Source organism: Hippoglossus hippoglossus, chromosome 22 (genome assembly GCF_009819705.1).
Source record: "Hippoglossus hippoglossus isolate fHipHip1 chromosome 22, fHipHip1.pri, whole genome shotgun sequence".
Lineage (NCBI taxonomy): Eukaryota > Metazoa > Chordata > Actinopteri > Pleuronectiformes > Pleuronectidae > Hippoglossus > Hippoglossus hippoglossus.
This window is the reverse complement of record NC_047172.1, coordinates 12,429,128-12,447,511: the sequence shown is the minus strand read 5'-3', so window position 1 is coordinate 12,447,511 and position 18,384 is coordinate 12,429,128. Positions and strand designations below refer to the sequence as shown.

Below are 18,384 nucleotides of genomic sequence, written 5' to 3'. Positions count from 1 at the left end.
CTCATTGTGATTCAAATCTGAGACCTGGTCAAGAAGGCAGAAAAATATTGTTATAACAAAAAAGAAGCAATACTAACAGACAATTACATAGCTGTCATACAAAAAACATACATGACATATCAAAGCTATTTTCTCAATCTTTTAAAATGGACTTAAATCCCTGACCAGCTCTGACAGTTTCACATCTTTAGATGATTCCAGGAGGAGGGAGCAGCACATTTGAAAGATTTTAGTTTTTGCCAAGCTTTGTATTAAGTCTGCGGACAAATATTTGTAGAATATTGTGAGAGTGCAGGACAGGCTGATTTAGGCTTTTACACATGGAAGTACATAGGTAAGGAGGATTAAATGATTTATCAACACAATATTTAAGAAGTAAACTTAAGCTCGTATCAATTAGATAAAATATATAAAATTGCTTATTTTTGTAACAGTTGTTAAAAACAAAAAGACAGAGGTTTTTGGGTCTTATTTTGGTGCTTGAATGCAGAAATAAAATTGTCATGTCCTTGCACCTTTATTTAATTAAATGCTCTGATGATCTCAGCCTCTCTTTTATTGATTGCTGCAGATTAGAATCTAGCAAAGTGTCTGAGGACACCGGTTTTACCCATAGACTGGTTTCACCCGAATCACTCCATCAGTCCATATTCAGCAGCTGCAGCTCCCAGTGAAGTTATTGTTATCACCACATCACTGTCTGTGGGTCTTCGTATAACGGAGCTGCAGAAAAACCTCCGGCCCCTGCAGCTGCTGTCGGAGCCGGTTCATCAGGCGCTGATGCTCGGTGTCCGTCCGCCGGAGCTCCAGCACCGCGGCCGGTTGGACAGCGACCGCAGCGTCCTCAGCATCACCGCGGCTCTGCCAATCAGAGCGCGGCTCGGGGCAGATTAACCCAAACAGCCCCGGTGCTGATGCTCCGGTGTGTGTGTGTAGTGTGTGTGTGTGTGTGTGTGTGTGTGTGTGTGTGTGTGTGTGCGTGTGTTTGTGTGTGTGCGTGTAGTATCAGCCTCGGAAACAAGCTCGCACCTCTGATCCTCGTGGACCCGGTGTGAGATGGAGGAACTGCTCGGTTCAAAATCAACCAGAGATCCATGATTCAGATTCAGCTTTTACTGAAGGAGCGTCAGGAGGGAGATGGATGCCTCGATTGAAGGAGAGAGCACGGATGCGATATTGATGGATGATTCTCCCACAGACGAGAGGGGGGTCCGGGAGGCTTGTCAAAGGTGGGTTTCATCATTTCATCTGTAGCTTCCAGTGGAACTTGTAATTAAATGGCATTTACACGCAGTGGAGTGGATGTGCTTTTACCCTCCTGTGGCCGTTGTGAGTATTGACACTCAGTCCAGCTGTGCTCCTGCTGTGGACAATGGGATCACGCACATGATATGATTTATGCTCCTGTAATTGTCCCATTGCACTTTCATCATGAACAATTACTGATTCCTGTTTGTGTTGCGCTGCTTGTGAAACCAAAAGATGCTCACGCTGCTGTCAACAAACTTGTCAGGATTAATGTTTGGTTTAATCACATTTTTAGCTCAAATATCAAAGAGTATATCTATTGCTTTTACTGCTTTCTTTAATTTATCATCTAACAAACTGTATTTGATGCTGTTATTTTTGCCTTATAGCGATATGCAGTGAACAGTATAAGCAGCACAAGGGAGAGCAGTACACTCATCGTCTCTCTTTCTCACACTCACTGTTGACTCGAGAACTGCGAGGCCTGCTCGGTGTCATCAGCCTCCTGCTTCGGTCACGTCGGGCTCTCTGGGTCACTGCTGTCACCCTGTCACCCACTTGATACGGCAGCTCTGCATATAAAACAAAAAATAGAAAAATCAAATGGCCGAGACGTGTCGAAAACGAGCGAGGAGCTGAGGTCTGCTACTCTTAAGATCAGTCTCTCTCAAAAAAGGATCCTGCAGAGCCTTCATCCTTTGATAGTAACCCCCTTACTGAACCTGAGCTGGATTTTAAGAAGGTCTATACCTCCGGCATACAGACTGAGCTCCAGTCCTGTTTTCTGTGCATGCATGTGTGTGTGTGATTGACAGTTTAAGACATGTTTGAGGTCGTGACACTGACTAGTATCCAGGGAGTTGATGAGAGAAGCATGTGCTGTGCAGAGAGGGTGAAAGACAGATTCCTAAAGGCAGACAGAGGAGAGAGAAGTGAGAACTGACAGATACTTTGTGAGTCTCCTTGCTCGAGTCTATTCCATCTCTAAAGCTGCTCTGAGACTCTACAGTTCAGCTCCAAATACTAATACTACTAATTAAACTCAGCTTTTAGCATGGTAACAGTACAGCAAGTACATTTGCTGATTATACTAAGACTTGTATACTTTTACAAAGCAGAACTTTCAAAGCGTGATACTGCTTTTTTTAAATTAAATAATAGATGTGAATTATTTTTTCACCACTGCACATATTCAGCTGGTAGTTAATGAGGTACCTGACTGAAACTGATACAGGAGGATCAAGGATATATTTGATCATATTATTGGATCAAAACAGTCCAGATAATAAAAGTTCTAATTTTCTACTTTTGTTGAAACTGTCAGTGTTCAACGGAACATTGGAGGTTGTAGTTTTTCAAAATGTCACAGTGCACTGTAAAATTTGACAAATTGATCTTAAATTGAATCTATGAAACAATTTGCCTTGAAAATCAGTTTCATATAAACTATTTGTCTTAATTTACGTTAACCTTATATCTACTTAAGTCGTATTTACTTATTTTGTTAAGTTGTTTTAAAATGGCAAGTGATATTAGGTCCTTTCAGTTTAACTAAAACAAGTCAGTCTGACTGAACTGGATAGTTGTGTTTACTCTAAATAATCTAGAAAGATTCAGACAAGAGTTTTAGCAAAGCTTTCATCATCATCCATGTTGACGTTGCCTTCCAGTATGATTCTGTGATAGATTGGGATTATGCACATATATTCTGGGTATTACTAATAATGCACATAGCTTCACTCAAGTTGCCAAAATGCAACAGCAACTGTAACTACCATAGTTAAAAATAGGGTTGGTAATCCTGGAAAAGATAGCAAGAGCAGGCTACACTTTGAAAATATTGCAACCAGTACATCCCTCGCCCTCTCATTGGCCCTCTCGTCAAAGCTACGCCCCCCAAAACACATGAACGTGCAATGACTGACAACTGCTAGGAGCCGACGTTTCTCAAACTGAAGACATTGAGAGCACACGCAGGATGTATGCAGGCAGGCAGGCCCATTAGTGACAGACAGGAACGCCAGCCAATCATTCCGATGGACCGAATAAGTGATTGATCGTGTTTTTTACAGTCAGACGATGCTATCGGGATGGGAAGAGGATTTCAACAAATAAGATACAAATTGCTTCAGAAACAAATGACCAACCCTACTTTTAAAAGAACTGAAATACTGTTGGTACATGCCAGTAACATCTGTAATGACTTAAAATACAACTTAAAATATGTCTATAATAACACTGTCTCAGAGCATGCTCTACCCCAAACATGCAACAATACCAACATTGGATGGTTGTACTGCAGCTCTCATTAATGCCAAGAACACAAAACCAGTTCTGTCAAGTTCACATACAGTAGTTTTATATCTGTTTATTACATGAGTATGCAACAGTAAGCACGGGTATTACTGTTCACCCTGAAGAGCTGTTTCTAATATTTATCCCCATTGATGTTATTAAACCGCTATACATTGGCTACAGGTGAACTTAAGTCAATGACGCCTGACTCTGCAAAATGAAACCAGAGTAACTTTAGTTGGAGCTCGTACTCTCTGCTCTTTCAAACTCTGATCTATGAGGCTGTTCTGACATCAGCGGGTGGAGCAGCTCGGTGACACCTTCTGGGATGTATTTTTGTATTCGCCCACTGAAATATTGATGATTCTGCACAAATTGCTCTCCTTGTGTGTGTGTGTGTGTGTGTGTGTGTGTGTGTGTGTGTGTGTGTGTGTGTGTGTGTGTGTGTGTGTGCGCGCGCGTACGAGCCCTGTGAGAAACCATCAAAGAGGAATAACACGCTTAAACACTCCCATCCTGAGCCCTGCGGTGAGGAGGCTGCCAGGTTACACAGTATCTGCTGCTGATGTGTTAACCTGCATTAAACTCTCATTTTACCATAACATGCAACAGAATATCTGTTCAGATTGTGTTAAAGTCGTCGACAGTGTTGACTTCCAAATCCTTTTTTTTTTTGTGTGTTTACTCTCTCGCTCCAGCTCCAAGCTTAAATTACAAACATTTGCTAAGAGCTGCTGAGTACACTGTGAGCTATTTATTATTTAGATCATATTACAGCTTTATTGTGACACAACAGAATACGGAGGTTCAGGTCCTCGCCGAGCTCTGCCATTAATCAGCTGCACATTCCCCCTGCTACTGTACGCCACGAGCCCAACAGGCTACTCATCATCTGTGCCCCTTATTATGGGATTCAAATAAAAAACATGTGAGGTCATTTGGGCTCTGTTGACTTACTGCGTCGCTATGGTGACAGGACAGGATGTGCGGTTGCATCCAGCCTGCTGTGGAAAAACAAGCATGTGGCAGACTGCGCAGACCTCGCGGCCCCCTTCACTGAGACAACTGGAGCGTTAGTTCAGATTCCTCTGTTTATTTAGTCTAGCTTCGGAACCATGAGACTCTAAGTGTTTTGAAAATTAAATTCGGAAGTACGTTAAAAAAGCAGTGACTGTGATCAGATTTAACCCTTTTTTATATGGTTTCCTTACTTTTAGTTGCTTTAAATTGGTCTTTTTCCACATTGAACATATTAGAGACAATATGTTCAGTATCAGCTTGTTATATGTAAAGTGAGTAAAACATTCAAACAGGAATATATTTGTCTTTTAATGCTCCACCATCAAATTAAATTTTTTATTTTTTATGATTTGGGGAATTCAGTCTGACGTGTCTTGTATCTCTGTGAATGTTGGGGTCACTTCAATTCCAAATAAAGTTTCATGGGTTTGAACCATAGACTGCATATGAGGAGGAAGAAATGACTGCTCCGCAAAAGTGAAGCCAAAGCATCTCCATCACCACCTGGTGGCTGGCTGGTCATAAACACTGCCTCCTCCATGTTAGGAGTTGGGACATGGGCCAAAACAAAAAAGTCTAAGTACACGTCAAATAAACATTTCTCAAAGATGGTGTCTGTCATTTTAAGTAGTTGCTCTCACACTGATTCATTTTCAAATTTTTCTGCTAAGCTTGGTTTTGATTCGTTATTTGATGCTATAAAAACGGGGTGAAATGTCACGCTTGACAGCTGAGACTGACTCACGATTGGTCGATTGCGTCCCCTGATCACTCTGGCTCAAAATAGGCAAGATGGCAGCGTTCGTACTCTGAATATTATGGCTTCAGTTCTGGATATTGGGAGGAAGTGGAGACATGTTGTCCATCTTTATTTTCAGTCTATGAGCCATGTGTGGATGCACAATGTGGACTAACTGACCCACTGGTTTGTTTCACTGGTTCACTTTAAAGAGGGTTTATATGAGTGTTTGTTTTAGTATAGTAAATGGTAAATGGTTTTGTATTTATATATTTATATCTTGATGACCACTCAAAGCTCTTCACAGTACAGTTTTACATTCACCCATTCACACACACATTCATACACACATTCATACAGTGCATCTATTAGCAGCACTTTGTTGTTCTATGAGGGGCAATTCGGGGTTCAGCATCTTGCCCAAGGACATTTCGGCATGCAGATGGGGAAGACTGGGGATCGAACTGCCATCCTTCAGGTTGGAGGACGACCGCTCTACCCCTCAGCCACAGCCGCCGTAGTAGAAAATGGTTGGGACATAGGGAATATTCTTTATCTCAAAGTCAGTTGGCTTTAGTGTAAATCTTTCTGTCGTTTTGATATTTCAGTCTGTACCAAAGTGACGGACCAGCCAACACCCTGCATTGCCATAAACACACTAATCACATACCGATTATGTGCATTATAATTGACATTTCTCTACCAAATTTCATAAATTGAGCCGGCAACATAATCTATAGGATTGATTCAGACTCACATCATTCCTCACTCCACTGTTCTGTCAGCGGCCATTACCCATGAGTCTTCACTCAGTCTCACATTATCTCTCCTGGAAAGCCAACTATCTCTCTTATAATTGGACCTCCTTGTTTCCTGTATCAGAAATCCATTCCTCACCTCATTGGTTCTGTCGGCTCACTCCACTGTTCGCCATTGAATAGGAGGAGAAGCTGAGGCAGGGATATACAGATGTCGTAGTGGGAGAGATATTGTAAATCCCAATTTTCCTTTCTCACGCTTATTAATCTCGTCCTCTCCTCTCGTGTCTTCTCCTCAGCGAGATCCCGGTGGTTTCTCTGTGCCCTCCTGACAGCGTCTGCTCTGCCGAGGCCCCGCTGACAGTCATCCAGTCTGAGGGGGAGCTGTGCGACAGCTGCAGCAGCCTCGGCAGACCCTCGTCCTCCTGCCAGCTCTATCAAGTATGCCTGAACACTGACTGCACTGTGTGCTGTTAGGGATTGATGTATGAGGACCCATTCAAATGAAGTCAGAATGTAAAGTTAGAAATAGATCCAGGATTTTGGAGGCAGAGTAAAATACAGCCATTGTGTCACTCTACAGACTGACTGGTATTAGAGACCTGCATAAAATAGAGGACATCATGCAATTTCTGTATATATGTGTATCCCCTGCTCTCTTTTCTACTTGAGGTACCACAGGGTCTTAGAGCCGGCGCCTATAACTCACCACAGCCCCAGAAATGCCCCCACTGCAGCCGTCACGGGCCGTGCCAAGACTGTCACTCAAACACAACAGGCCCCGGTGGTGAAGGAGGTGTGGTGGTGAAAGTGGGACACGGCTGCAGCTCTGCTCATCCGACGTCAGGTCGCGGCGCCGTCAGATGCCACTGGCTGCACGGCTCGAATGAAGGCGGCACGCAAAAGCCAACACAGCGACACGTGGTGACAGTGAGGTGAGTTGAAAGGAGATGAACTGACAATAATAATAATAATATTTATCATAACTATTATCTTAATAAAGTCTTTAATACTGTATTAACAGGGATGGAGGCCTCTACTGCTTCCTCAGAAAGTAAGTACTGAAAGCAATTTTCACTATGAATCCCAAAGGTATTGATTGGAAGTCACACTTTGTCTGATCATCATAATTAACCTTTGCTCAGTGTCGCTGACGGCCACCACTTCTTCTTCTGTGGTCTTTCTATTTGGCAGTTATTCCCAGGTGATAGTGGACTACCCGTTGGCAGTGCTGGTGGGTTGTGCTGTGCTGCTGCTGTGCTGCTCATTGGCCGGACTTTTCATTGGTCCACTGCCCGACTTCTCTGACCCACTGCTGGTGGGTGTCACACAGACTCAGACACAGACACACACACACACAGCGTCTACTATCTTCCTTCTGTCAAAACTACAAACCATACCTCCCTCACCACCACAGGCTAAGTGTTAATTACTGTTTCCCTAATGACTCATGATCTCATCCATTTACTTCGGTCTCGTCTCAGATTCAATGAACAACAGTGAATTAGAATGAATCGCACTCTCTGTCATGTTAATTAAACACATCTTCTCACCTTTGAGATTCATGCTTTCACGATAAACACCGGATAAAATAATTGCTGTGAAAATGTGACTAACAACAATGTCCTGTTAATGAATAATCTAAACTGATTTACATGATAGAATATAATTTGGGTTATACAAGGATTTGTGTTTTATCCGTGTGGGATAACATCAAACACTCGTCGACCGTTTTTTATGGGAGTTCAGACAAGATATCAGGGAGCTTGTGATGCTGATTAAACATTCAGTGAGCTGCTGTAGAGCATTGAAGGGCACCAGCATGTATTACTCGTCTTTAGCTTTGATGTCTGTGTGTGTGTGTGTGTGTATGTGTGTGTGTGTGTGTGTGTGTGTTCATATTCTTTTTTTCAGGGTTTCGAGCCACGGGGAACGTATATCGGAGTCCGTCAGTCCACTTTGACCAAGCTGCAGGAGAACACAGGCCCGGGGAAAACTCTGTCTCCTCTACCTCAGCAGCTCAGTAAAAGGTCAGCAGTGGTGGGTTTCAGAGGGTGTGCAGGGTTTCTGCATGTGGGGGAGGGCAAACTACGGAGACAGTAGTCTCCGTAGTTTGCCCTCGCTTTCTAGTGACTTTTAGCTCGTTGTTTTGGTTGCACAGTCAGCATAGTTAGTAGTTTGGTTCAAAATTCAACCTCAGCAGCAACTATTTGCGAACAGGTTCACATTTTAAAGAGAGACAGTGCTGTGGTAACAACTTGCTTGTGCCCAAAAAAAATTATGAGCTTTATAATTTTTCGTGTGTTTGATGAAGTTGTAAGTGTATGTGTGTTTTTACCTGGGCTGTAGTTTTGGGGCCGATGTCGATGGAGACAGCAGCGGTGGACAAGACACCTCCAGACTTCGCTTCAAGAGGATGTTAGCCAGAGACTCGTCCCCGGACTCCTTCCCCTGCGACGCTCCAGGTGGGTCACTCCTGATCAGCTCATAAAACCCCGAAAACAATGAGAATACCAAACACCTCAAAATAACAACCCTGAGCTTAATTATAGGTTTGTAACACGGCTGGCTCCCTGCAGCACACTCAGCAAAGCAGTAAATGTAAAATTATTAAAAACAATGTAAATGTATGAATGCCTATTCAGCAGCTGAGCTATTTGCATAATAACTCTGTGAGCTGAGGGCGAAACAATGGAGCTTGTTAGGAGTTAATCAGCACCCCCAGCAAAACAATAAAAACAATACAACATTAAAACAACCAGAACAACTTACAGGCTGGATGCAAACTTACAAAATGATGAGATAATAAGAGAATGTGAACTTTTAGTGCGGATTCAAATAGAACAGTTTGCTAAATGTTTTTCCTCAGGCAGCTTATCACACATTTTCCTCTTTAAGCTCCTCTTTGAAATAATGAGCTGCTCGATTAAGACTCTACTTCTGTTTGCCTCATAAAACACACAGAAGCTCCCCGAATTGATTTATTAGCAACTCAAAAGCCAATGTTTCTTTATTCTACACAGACAGTAGGATATAACATGCAATCAATTACTTGTTTGCCTGGTTCACCTTTATGAATTTGTACTGCATGCTGCTTTTTTTGTGAGATATAATAATAATAATAATAATAATAATAATCTTTATTTATAGAGCACTTTTTTGTGAGATAAAAAAGAAGATATTGATTTTATAAATATAGATGATTGAGTTGGCTGTTTATGAAAGCCTTGGAGATGAGAAAAAAAATGCTCTTTATCGAGTCATTTTATAGATATGTAGTATTTCTATATTTGATTATTTAATTTTTGGATGTCTTCTTTTATTTTTCCCCCCACGTTGTGTATATGCAATACTGGATGTACATGTTTGTAATCCCCCAAAGAGATGGGCCAAATGCAATAACGTGACAAAGAATTAAAAACGTATTCCCCAAAAACTTTATTCGTGACAACTGAACATTTCTAACCATGATTCACAGCTGCTCATCTTGTTACTGTGCGCTGACTCCATCCGTCTGTCTCCTGCAGGCGAGCGTTTGGCCCAGCTGGTCTTCAGATCAGAAAACTCAGCCAGTCTCTGGAGCCTGAAGGCCATCCACGCCATGTGCGAGATGGAGCAGTCCAGGGTTCGCTCTGATTTACTCAGCCCTTCATCTCACCTTAAGTCCTCTCCCTCCTCACCCCTTTGTCCTCATCTTCTGTCAATCTCTACTCTTGTCTTTTCCCTGATTACACTTCATACTTTAAACACTCTGCAGGAATTAAAAACAATATTCTGCGTACCTTCAGTTATTTGTCTGGGCATGTGTTCAAAAAATATCTTTCCCTTGTCTGATTCAGATTCGCTCCCAGGCTCAGTTCCAGGACCTGTGCCAGCAGCATGTGAGGGTGGAGGCTGAGGGAACATCCAGGAGCGGCTGTTGTCCGAGCTGGTCTCTGGGGAATTACTTGGCTGTCCTCACTAATGCTTCCTGCTGTCTCAGCCTCACCTCACACCAGGTTCTCTAACCTTCTTTACATTTGAAAAATTAAACTACTGCTTAAATTATAATCATTAGCACAAGGTATATATTAGATTGCAGTATTTTTATTTCAATATGATAGGGAATTCTTGACTTTGGAAGCAGTTAATTGACTAAAATAAAATTACTTTTCCTGGTTTTACTTTCAGCGCTCCAGTGGGGTTGTGGGGGAGGTTTGAGTTGTCAATGACTAAATCACTCACTTACGTCAGGTTTTGGTATCAGGCCCCAACAGATAATGTTGGACTCTCCACTCATAGTTGTACACTTTATGAATTTCATACATATTGCATATTTAGCAAATATCCCACGAAAAGACTCAAACTAAGAATGATCTGAACTTATTAGGTGCTGTATGTGAAGGTAAAGCCGTGTATGGAATTCCTCTGTGAATCAAGAATACATCAATAAGAGAAACTGATGTCTTAATCGAATCAGAGATGGTTACTCCAATTTATTTTTGATAAATAAACCTCCCCGCTGCTGTAAATGACTACAAAAATCGAGGCAGTGTAATCGAATAATAATTTCCATCATCGTATAAATTCCTCAAGTGCACTGATCCTATTGTAGTGACGGAACCTCATTTGAATTTCTCCATCTCTCTCTAGGTTTCTGAGTCTCTGAACCTGCTACGGAAGTGTGCTCCTCACTATCACGAAGGGCATCTGGTGGAAGCCTGCGTCGACAGACCCAAGCACGGCGGCTGTTCCTCCGTCCCGTCCCGCTGCAGACAGTCCCGCATGGTGTTCCAGATCCTGCACTTTCTGGTCGATAAAGACTTCCTCAGCCCGCAGACTGTTGAATACCAAATCCCAACGCTGAAGTACAGCCTTCTGTTCTTACCTGTCAACAAAGGGGAGCACATGATGGAGATCTACATGAACAGCCTTGAAGGCCGGGATCTGACCCACAATAACACCACGATCACCGGCATGGACTTTGGCATCAAGCAGACACTGTTCAAGCATTACCTTGCAAGAGATTCAGTTTATCCTGTCCTAGCTGTTCTCTGCCTTCTTTTTACTATGGCTCTTTATCTCCACTCGCTCTTCATAGTAGCTTTATCTGTAATAGCAATCATAGGCTCACTCCTAACCTCTTATTTCTTCTACAAAGTAGCATTTCGCCTGACTTTCTTTCCCCTGGTCAACCTCTCTGCAGCCCTTATCCTCTTAGGAAGTAGCTCCAATCAGGTTTTTATCTTTGCAGATTTCTGGCAAATGCAGCTGTCCCAGAACCCCCCTGCCTCCCTGGAGAAGAGAGTGCACAGATCTTTGCAGGAAGTCGGCTATTTGATTTTAGCATCCGGTTTGACCTCCACCGCAGCGTTTTTCTCCGGCTATCTCAGCAGCATCACAGCAATCAGATGTTTCGCTGTTTATCTCGGAACTGCCTCTTTCATCAGCTCCCTCCTGGCCCTGGTGTGGCTGCCGTGCTCCTTCGTTCTGCGGGAGCGCTACACAAAGGCGTCCTCTGCATCTCTAGCAGTGCAGGGATGGAAACCATGCTGCGCCAAGAATCCCGGCGGCTTCTGGGAAACGAGCTCCCGCAAGAGATGCCTCTTTAATCTTGGCCAGAAGCTGAGGGAATTGAGACGAGGGCTCGCGGACACTTCAAATTTATTATTTCTGAAAATCTTACCTTGTGGAGTGGTGAAGTTCAGGTACATCTGGGTGTGCTGGTTTGCTGTGCTTGCTGCTGGGGGCACATACATGTCCTGCATTGATCCAGGCATGAAGCTGCCCACCTTAGAAAGCAAGGTCAGCCAGCTCTTCCGCTCCAGTCACCCGTTTGAGAGGTACGACGCAGAATATCGCCACATGTTTATGTTTCAGAGACAGAGAAATGGCGAAGATAAGCCTGTAACATTAACGCTTGTTTGGGGGGTCAAACCAACAGATAACGGGGATCACTTTGACCCTAATAGCAATGGCTCTATGGTACTTGACCCAGACTTTAACATGAGCCGACCAGACGCTCAGATCTGGTTAAGAGACCTGTGTGGAAGGGTCCAGAACCAAAGCTTTTATTCCTCTCCATCACCGGAGGATAGAAATGCAATGACAGACAATATCTGTCTCGTGGAGCAGCTAATTCACTGGGTGTCCGTCAGACGGTGCTCAGAGAGTGACGACGCCCTTCACTTCTGCTGCAAAGACATCCCTTTCCCCTACCCACCCAGCGTTTTTGAGAACTGCCTCAGTATGATGCTGGCAGAGAGGTATGCCGAGGGCCATCTGGCCCACAGCGGAGGCCTGTACTTCCAGCCAGATGGCAGGGTCGCTGCCCTCGTGTTGGCATTCACGACCACATACCTCTACAGCTTCAACTATAGCAGAACCAGTGTTTTTTACAGAGAAATCCTGACATGGTTTAACAGAGAAATATCAGGAGCGCCACAGGGGCTGGAGAACGTCTGGTTCATCAGTCAGCTGTCTCTTTATGATCTACAACAGTCCTTAAGCTCAGAGACTCTGGTAGTCGCTGGCTTCTCTGTAGCTCTGACTTTTCTTTTTCTTTTTCTAACCACCTGGAATATCCCACTGAGCATTTACGGGACTGTAGCTGTAGGAGGCAGTGTGTTCGTAACAGTCGGCCTCCTGGTTCTCCTTGAATGGCAGCTGAGCGGCATCGAGGCTCTGTTTATATCATCGGCAGCAGGACTGTCTGTGGACTCTATAGCCGACTACTGCATATCGTATAGCATGGCTCCTCATTCGGACAAAATTGGGAAAGTGGCACACTCCACCAAACGAATGGGACGACCTGTAGCAATAGTGTCTGGTGCATTTTTCTCCATGGGGATCATCATGTTGCCTGCCACGGCCTTGCTGTTCAGAAAACTGGGGATTTTCCTGTTTTTGGTGAAATGTGTAGCTTGTGGATTTGCGACGTTCTTTTTTCAGTCCCTGTGCTGCTTTTTCGGACCTAAAACAAACTGTGGGAAGATCTCTCTGCCGTGTTTTTCAGATCAGACTGACGGGCTGTCGTCGGCAACAGAACCTGGTTCCTCCTCTGCAGCAAACGGAGCCTTTGGCAGATCTAGAGTGAGGAGGAGTTATGATAAAGAAGCAGGTGGCTATCTCTACCCCAACCAGCAGCGTCAGCACAGACAGAATCAGACCGGAGGAAGAGGGGGCAGAGGTCCGGAGCAATACGAGCTGCAGCCGCTGGCTTATCGGCTGAGCGACAGCTTTGAGAACAGCACCTGCACCAGTAAACTGTCCAACCGGCCCTCAGTGCTCTCTGATGAGATTGAGTATTGTGACAGAGATGTAAGAAATAGCATGGATGGGGAGAGTGACGAGACGAGCAGCCGTCAACCACCTCCGGCCTTCCAGACTTCATCACCTTACAAAGAAAACACCCTGCGGCCTGGAGGGCTGCCACAAGAGGACCTCGCTAAGGACAAGGAGATGTGTGAGACATGCAGAGGTCAGTCTGGTGGGGTGACACACTGGGGCAATACATCCTTCTCCTCATCTTCCAGCATACAGGAGACTGTAATCAGCCACACACTGGAGACCACTGACCAGCCATCTTTCTGCAAAGACGACCAAACCTCAGAGGAGTGTCTCCACTACCCCTCCCACAAAAGGCACCTCTCCTCTCAGTCCCAGAGCTCCTGTGAGGGTCTGGAGGATTCCTGTGAAACGTGCCTCAGTGACATCGAGCCCGGGCCTTCGAACATGCAGCAACACGAAGGAGACGCTCAGTTACAACCAGGGTACCTGAACGGAAAGAGAGATACGCTACGTCTCTCACTGAAGGAAACTGTTTACGAAACGGGTAAAAAGGGCCGCAGCAGTCAGAGTGAAGACGCGGTTATTTTACCCAACAGTAAGCCAGACCTACCAGATGTGTGGATAAAGAGAGGTGGAAAACGGGAGGATACATGTTGAGCAAAGTTGGAGGCGTCTTTACAAACGCTGTGCGTTGAATGCTCTGCCTTTATAGTAGAAGGAACAAATGAGCATATAGAAGTTAAAAAACAAGTGTACACTGTTACTTTTGTATAACAGTGAACGGAAATATAAGCCAACTGCAAATGTAAAAATGTGAAAGATTTTTGCATCTAATGTTGCATCTAAGGTTTTCAGTTTTTGCTACAAATGAGGTCAAAGCATGAGTGTTCCTTCTGTGAAATGGTCAAATCAAAGCATGGCTTGCTCAACGTGGCATTTCCAGAAAGACAAATGTTTTTTTCTGCCACATATTCTCACTAATGTCTCTCTACAGTAGCCACAGTGTGTTGTCAACATGAGCACTGCACCTGCTGCTGCAGAATTTACTTAGTGCCTGGAAATTTTTAACATATGCACCTGCACACTCGGCACAGACTGGGTAATCGACAAATAACAGTGTCATGTGTGTGCAGCTGCTGGCCTTTCTCCATGGTGGTATTGACCTAAATAAGCCATACATTCATGGACTTAACAATAAAAGATACATGTACAGTAGAGAAAAATAGGTGCTTTACTGTACGTGAGTCTGTGGGGGAAGAATCAATCATTATCACATGTAGAGTAGCAAACAACAGTCGGTTGATTTTGCACTTTGTGACAATATGTACCGAAGGTCCTTTGTTACAATGAAGCAGGAACATGTCATTTGTGGCGTCACGGCTTGAATTGCATTAAATGTTTGACTGTCAAGTTAAGTCTTTTTGTTTATATGTCAGTGCCAAACATTTTTACGTTTACTTCCTGTACTGATTCTAAAGAGGCATCGTGGTTTGCAAGGCTGCTTTCAGACATGCAGGGGAGTTCGGACATTTTGCTGAAAGTTGTTCATGTCTGAAACACTATATTGTGGTTTAATACACTGTTGGGTGCATACTGTTCCTGGATCTGTGGATGTCAGCACTTGCCTTAGCCTTTGTAATAAAGCAGGGGTGGGCTCTAATTTCAATTTCCAATGCAGTAGCTGTACCATCACATAGGACCAGTGCTTCAAACCATAATTTGTACATAAACCTTGCTGCAGCACTGTTAAGAGGCAATTACCATTTAGAACAGAATGCCTTTATCTACATCAGCACCCCACAGCTGAGATGTCACATTACAAGTCTCATTGTACCCCCTCATTGTACCCCCCCATTTCAATAAGGGTATTTATGACATGAGCAGCATGTGCCAAATGTCTATCAACAGGTTGTTTTATAAGCTAAAACAAATGTCTGTGATTTGTGCAAAAGATGTCTTTTTAAAAATAATAAGATGTTTCTATGATAGTAAATATGATGTTGAGTGTAAAAGTGGTGTCGGAGGTGCAGTGTTGTTCCTGGAGCTTCGATAAGGAGAGATTTATATGAAATGTGCCTGTGAGCAGGTTATTTTAGAGCTTTCTCGCTGTAAGATGTGTTTTCTTTTAGAATCTTGTGACAATTCTTTAACAAGCTCCGCAGAAGAATCTGCATTCCAGATAAATGAAGTCGATCACAGACTTTCAATGAAGAGAAGAAAAAGGAAAAAGTTGCCACCACTGTTTTCACAAAGCTGAAATAAAATGAATCATTTATTTTCCTGCAGACTGGCTTTTTAATTGTTTTCAACATTTGTTTGGAGTACCAGAACGATTACAGGCCTATAAAGTTTAAATTAAAACTATATGCTTAACATTAAAACTGTAAACTGAGAAAGAATACAACTGCTTTTTCTGTTTTGTCTTTAAGGCTAAAATAGCCAAAGGAAAACATGTTTCTACAGATTCAAATCTAGAGGAAGCAGCATACGAAAAACCAAATTCCCCAAAAAGTACTGATAAATTATCAATAGAAAAAAACGTATATCAAAGCGGAAAACTTCTTAAAGGTCCAGTGTGTAGGATAAAGAGCGTCATATGAACAGAAATGGAATTTAATATTTAAAATTAGGTTTTGATTAGTGTGCAATCACCTGAAATTAAGAATTGTTGCGTTACCTTAAGGCCTCCGTAGTTTCTCCTGCACGTGTGGATGAGAAGCATAAAACGAGTGGTATTCAGCTCATCGCAAAAACCAACTACAACACTAGAGGCCACTAAATCCCACACACTGAACCTTCAGAGGATTGAAACCTAAAAGCCACAGTCATGAACAGATTTCATCAGGTCGATTCTTCATCCCAGTCTTCTTTGGCCCAGTCGGGTGCACGTGTGGAATATTCAAAGTCAGGTCCTTTGTAGCGTAATGCATGTAGATACATGATGAGCTCCTTCTCTGTGGGATCTGGTCGTACGAGCTTACATTCACTACACAGACTATCTCTGGTCACTGCAGGAGTTTTCTGGGAAGTGTCTGTTTCCTCTGTTTGATTTCCATTTGATTGGATCTGAGATTCTTGGAGGGAGGAGCTGTTGGTGTTTGAGTCTGTGCAGCCCTGTTTCACTTCATCCAAGGTCGCGCTGCTGGAGGTACAACCTGTTGGCATCTGTGTCTGAGGAGCGTCTCCGCTCAGGTCAGGTTCAGCCAGATCTGGCTTCTCACATGTCTTGTTTTTTTCTGCCTGTTGCCTGATCGCAATGCCGTCATCCTGCATGTCCAAAAGGTGTAAACTCTCCTGAGATCGATGTTCCTCAACCAGAGCGTGCAGCAGCTCCTCGTCGCTCTTCCCCACCACTCCGCCCTTGCCCCTGTTAGGACCCCACGCTGAGGATCCATAGATAGGGTCATTGAAGATGGGGAAGCCCAGGTACTGGAGGTGGACCCTGATCTGGTGTGTGCGGCCAGTAAGGGGTAAACAGCGGACAACGCTGGTTTTTCCATTAAAGCTAAGCCTCTGGAAGACAGTTCGGCAGTCCTTCCCCTTGGGGTCAACCCGACAGATGCCGATTTTGAAGGAAACGATCAGAATGGGCTCCTCGCAGGTCACTTCACCCTCTGGAAACTCCCCGTCCACTCGGCACACGTACTCCTTTTCAAGCTAGGAAAGAGACTAGATGTGAGGACCTTCTGAAAACTCACAGCTGCATTTGTTATTGTGGGGTACTGAAAATGTGCCTAGTCACCTGAAAGTCCAAACCTTCTTAAACGTACCTGTCTGTCTCTCACCAACTGGTCCAGCTTCTTGGACGTCTCCAAAGTTCTGGCAAACAGCAGAACTCCAGAGGTGAGTCTGTCCAGTCTGTGGACAGTGTGGAGCTCGGAAAAGCCTCGTTCTTTCCCCAGGATGAAAATCACAGTGTTGTGGCGAAAGCGACCGCAGGGGTGGACTGGGATGGAGGCGGGCTTGTCGACCACGAGCACTTCCCCGTCGTCAACCAGAATCTCCAGGGGCCTGCCGACCACGGGTGGCTCGTGGCGGTGAACAGTGTTTCTCAGGTGGTCGTTATTCTGTGGATAGGACGGAAGAGATAAGAAACTTCTGGAGACTGGAAGCAGGTGGATATTTCACTCTGCACATTTAGCGTTTGAATTTTGTTTAGTGGCATATTTAATGAGGACAAGTCTTTAAACCTCTGAGTCACTCGCATGAATCTTGCAAGAAATATTCCATCGATATCATTATGCTGCATTTCATAATGGGTAAGTAATCAAGAGATGTTTACGTATTAAGATGTAGTAGTATTGTGTAGAAGTACTGTGTAGTATTGTTGTGTAGTGCTGACACTGACCCTGAGCACCACGGACAGGTCCTCCACCGGTGTCTCGTTGAGCCGGATGCGACCCTCTTTAGCGGCCCTCTGGTAAAACTCCAGGGGCTCGGCTCTGAACTCGGTCTCGAACACCTCCAGCAGACTCTTCCCGACCCACCGACCCTTACAGTAGGTTTTAAAGTCAAAGAAATACGGGCGGACTTTGCGGAGACCCCCCTCGAAGTAGTAGGAGGTCTCGGAGTAGTGCTCCTGGCAGAAGCTGACCCCGGGGTTCCGTTTCTGCGGGGGAGGGATGTATCTCTCGCCCGGACGGAGCTTCTTCCCTCCGGCTCCTCTGCGCCTCTTCCCGCGGCCGCTCGCCTCGGGTTCTCGCGGCTCGTCGCTTTTACGTTTGCCGGTTCCCGCTGCCTCGTTAGCGGCGACTCCCTGCGCGGACACCGGGCTGTTGACCTCCTCCGGTGCAGCAGCCGCCTGCTCCATGGTCGAGCTGCTCTGTTGACACCGCGGAGAAGGAAACCGTCGATTCACAGATGTATTAACGTTATGGGATAAAACGGAGTGTTTTAATGTGTAAAGTAAACGTATATTAACCGAGAGGAGACACAGTGAACTACATTTCCCCAAAACTCTCCCTACAACACTCACGTGCATCGCTCTCTGGCTACAGGTCCTGTCAGAAGGAGACGCGCGCTGATGACGTAGAAATGTAGTCCAATCAGACGAAT

The 18,384-nt window shown here is 44.4% G+C and overlaps 2 protein-coding genes and 1 long non-coding RNA gene across 7 annotated transcripts; 1 reads left to right on the top strand and 2 right to left on the bottom strand.

Annotated features, from left to right (window-relative positions):
* Nucleotides 1–952: 952 nt before the first annotated feature.
* disp2 (dispatched homolog 2 (Drosophila)) lies at nucleotides 953–14,739 on the top strand. Of its 3 annotated transcripts, XM_034576332.1 has the most exons (11): nucleotides 953–1,229; nucleotides 6,360–6,501; nucleotides 6,733–6,995; nucleotides 7,085–7,114; nucleotides 7,255–7,378; nucleotides 7,975–8,090; nucleotides 8,410–8,525; nucleotides 9,588–9,685; nucleotides 9,900–10,058; nucleotides 10,693–10,978; nucleotides 11,294–14,739. In XM_034576332.1, exons 1-11 carry the CDS (start codon nucleotides 1,138–1,140, stop codon nucleotides 13,984–13,986), a joined length of 4,119 nt encoding a protein of 1,372 aa, XP_034432223.1. In that variant the 5' UTR covers nucleotides 953–1,137; the 3' UTR covers nucleotides 13,987–14,739. The 3 variants fall into 3 exon arrangements, with proteins under 3 accessions (XP_034432223.1, XP_034432222.1, XP_034432221.1); XM_034576331.1 differs by having other exon boundaries at nucleotides 6,742–6,995; nucleotides 10,693–14,739; XM_034576330.1 differs by having other exon boundaries at nucleotides 10,693–14,739.
* LOC117756048 lies at nucleotides 1,213–9,905 on the bottom strand. The gene is made up of 4 exons (XR_004612725.1): nucleotides 9,527–9,905; nucleotides 8,399–8,544; nucleotides 1,704–1,820; nucleotides 1,213–1,363 (listed from the first exon to the last, which is right to left on the bottom strand). It is a non-coding gene; the product is annotated as an uncharacterized LOC117756048 (long non-coding RNA).
* An 841-nt stretch (nucleotides 14,740–15,580) lies between the features above and the next one.
* Nucleotides 15,581–18,384, bottom strand: rpusd2 (RNA pseudouridine synthase domain containing 2). Of its 3 annotated transcripts, none has more exons than XM_034576334.1 (4): nucleotides 18,305–18,384; nucleotides 17,678–18,151; nucleotides 17,100–17,396; nucleotides 15,581–16,986 (listed from the first exon to the last, which is right to left on the bottom strand). In XM_034576334.1, the coding sequence occupies exons 1-4, from the start codon at nucleotides 18,308–18,310 to the stop codon at nucleotides 16,171–16,173; spliced, it is 1,593 nt and encodes a 530-aa protein (XP_034432225.1). In that variant the 5' UTR covers nucleotides 18,311–18,384; the 3' UTR covers nucleotides 15,581–16,170. The 3 variants fall into 3 exon arrangements, with proteins under 3 accessions (XP_034432225.1, XP_034432226.1, XP_034432224.1); XM_034576335.1 differs by having other exon boundaries at nucleotides 17,678–18,146; nucleotides 18,305–18,343; XM_034576333.1 differs by having other exon boundaries at nucleotides 17,678–18,353.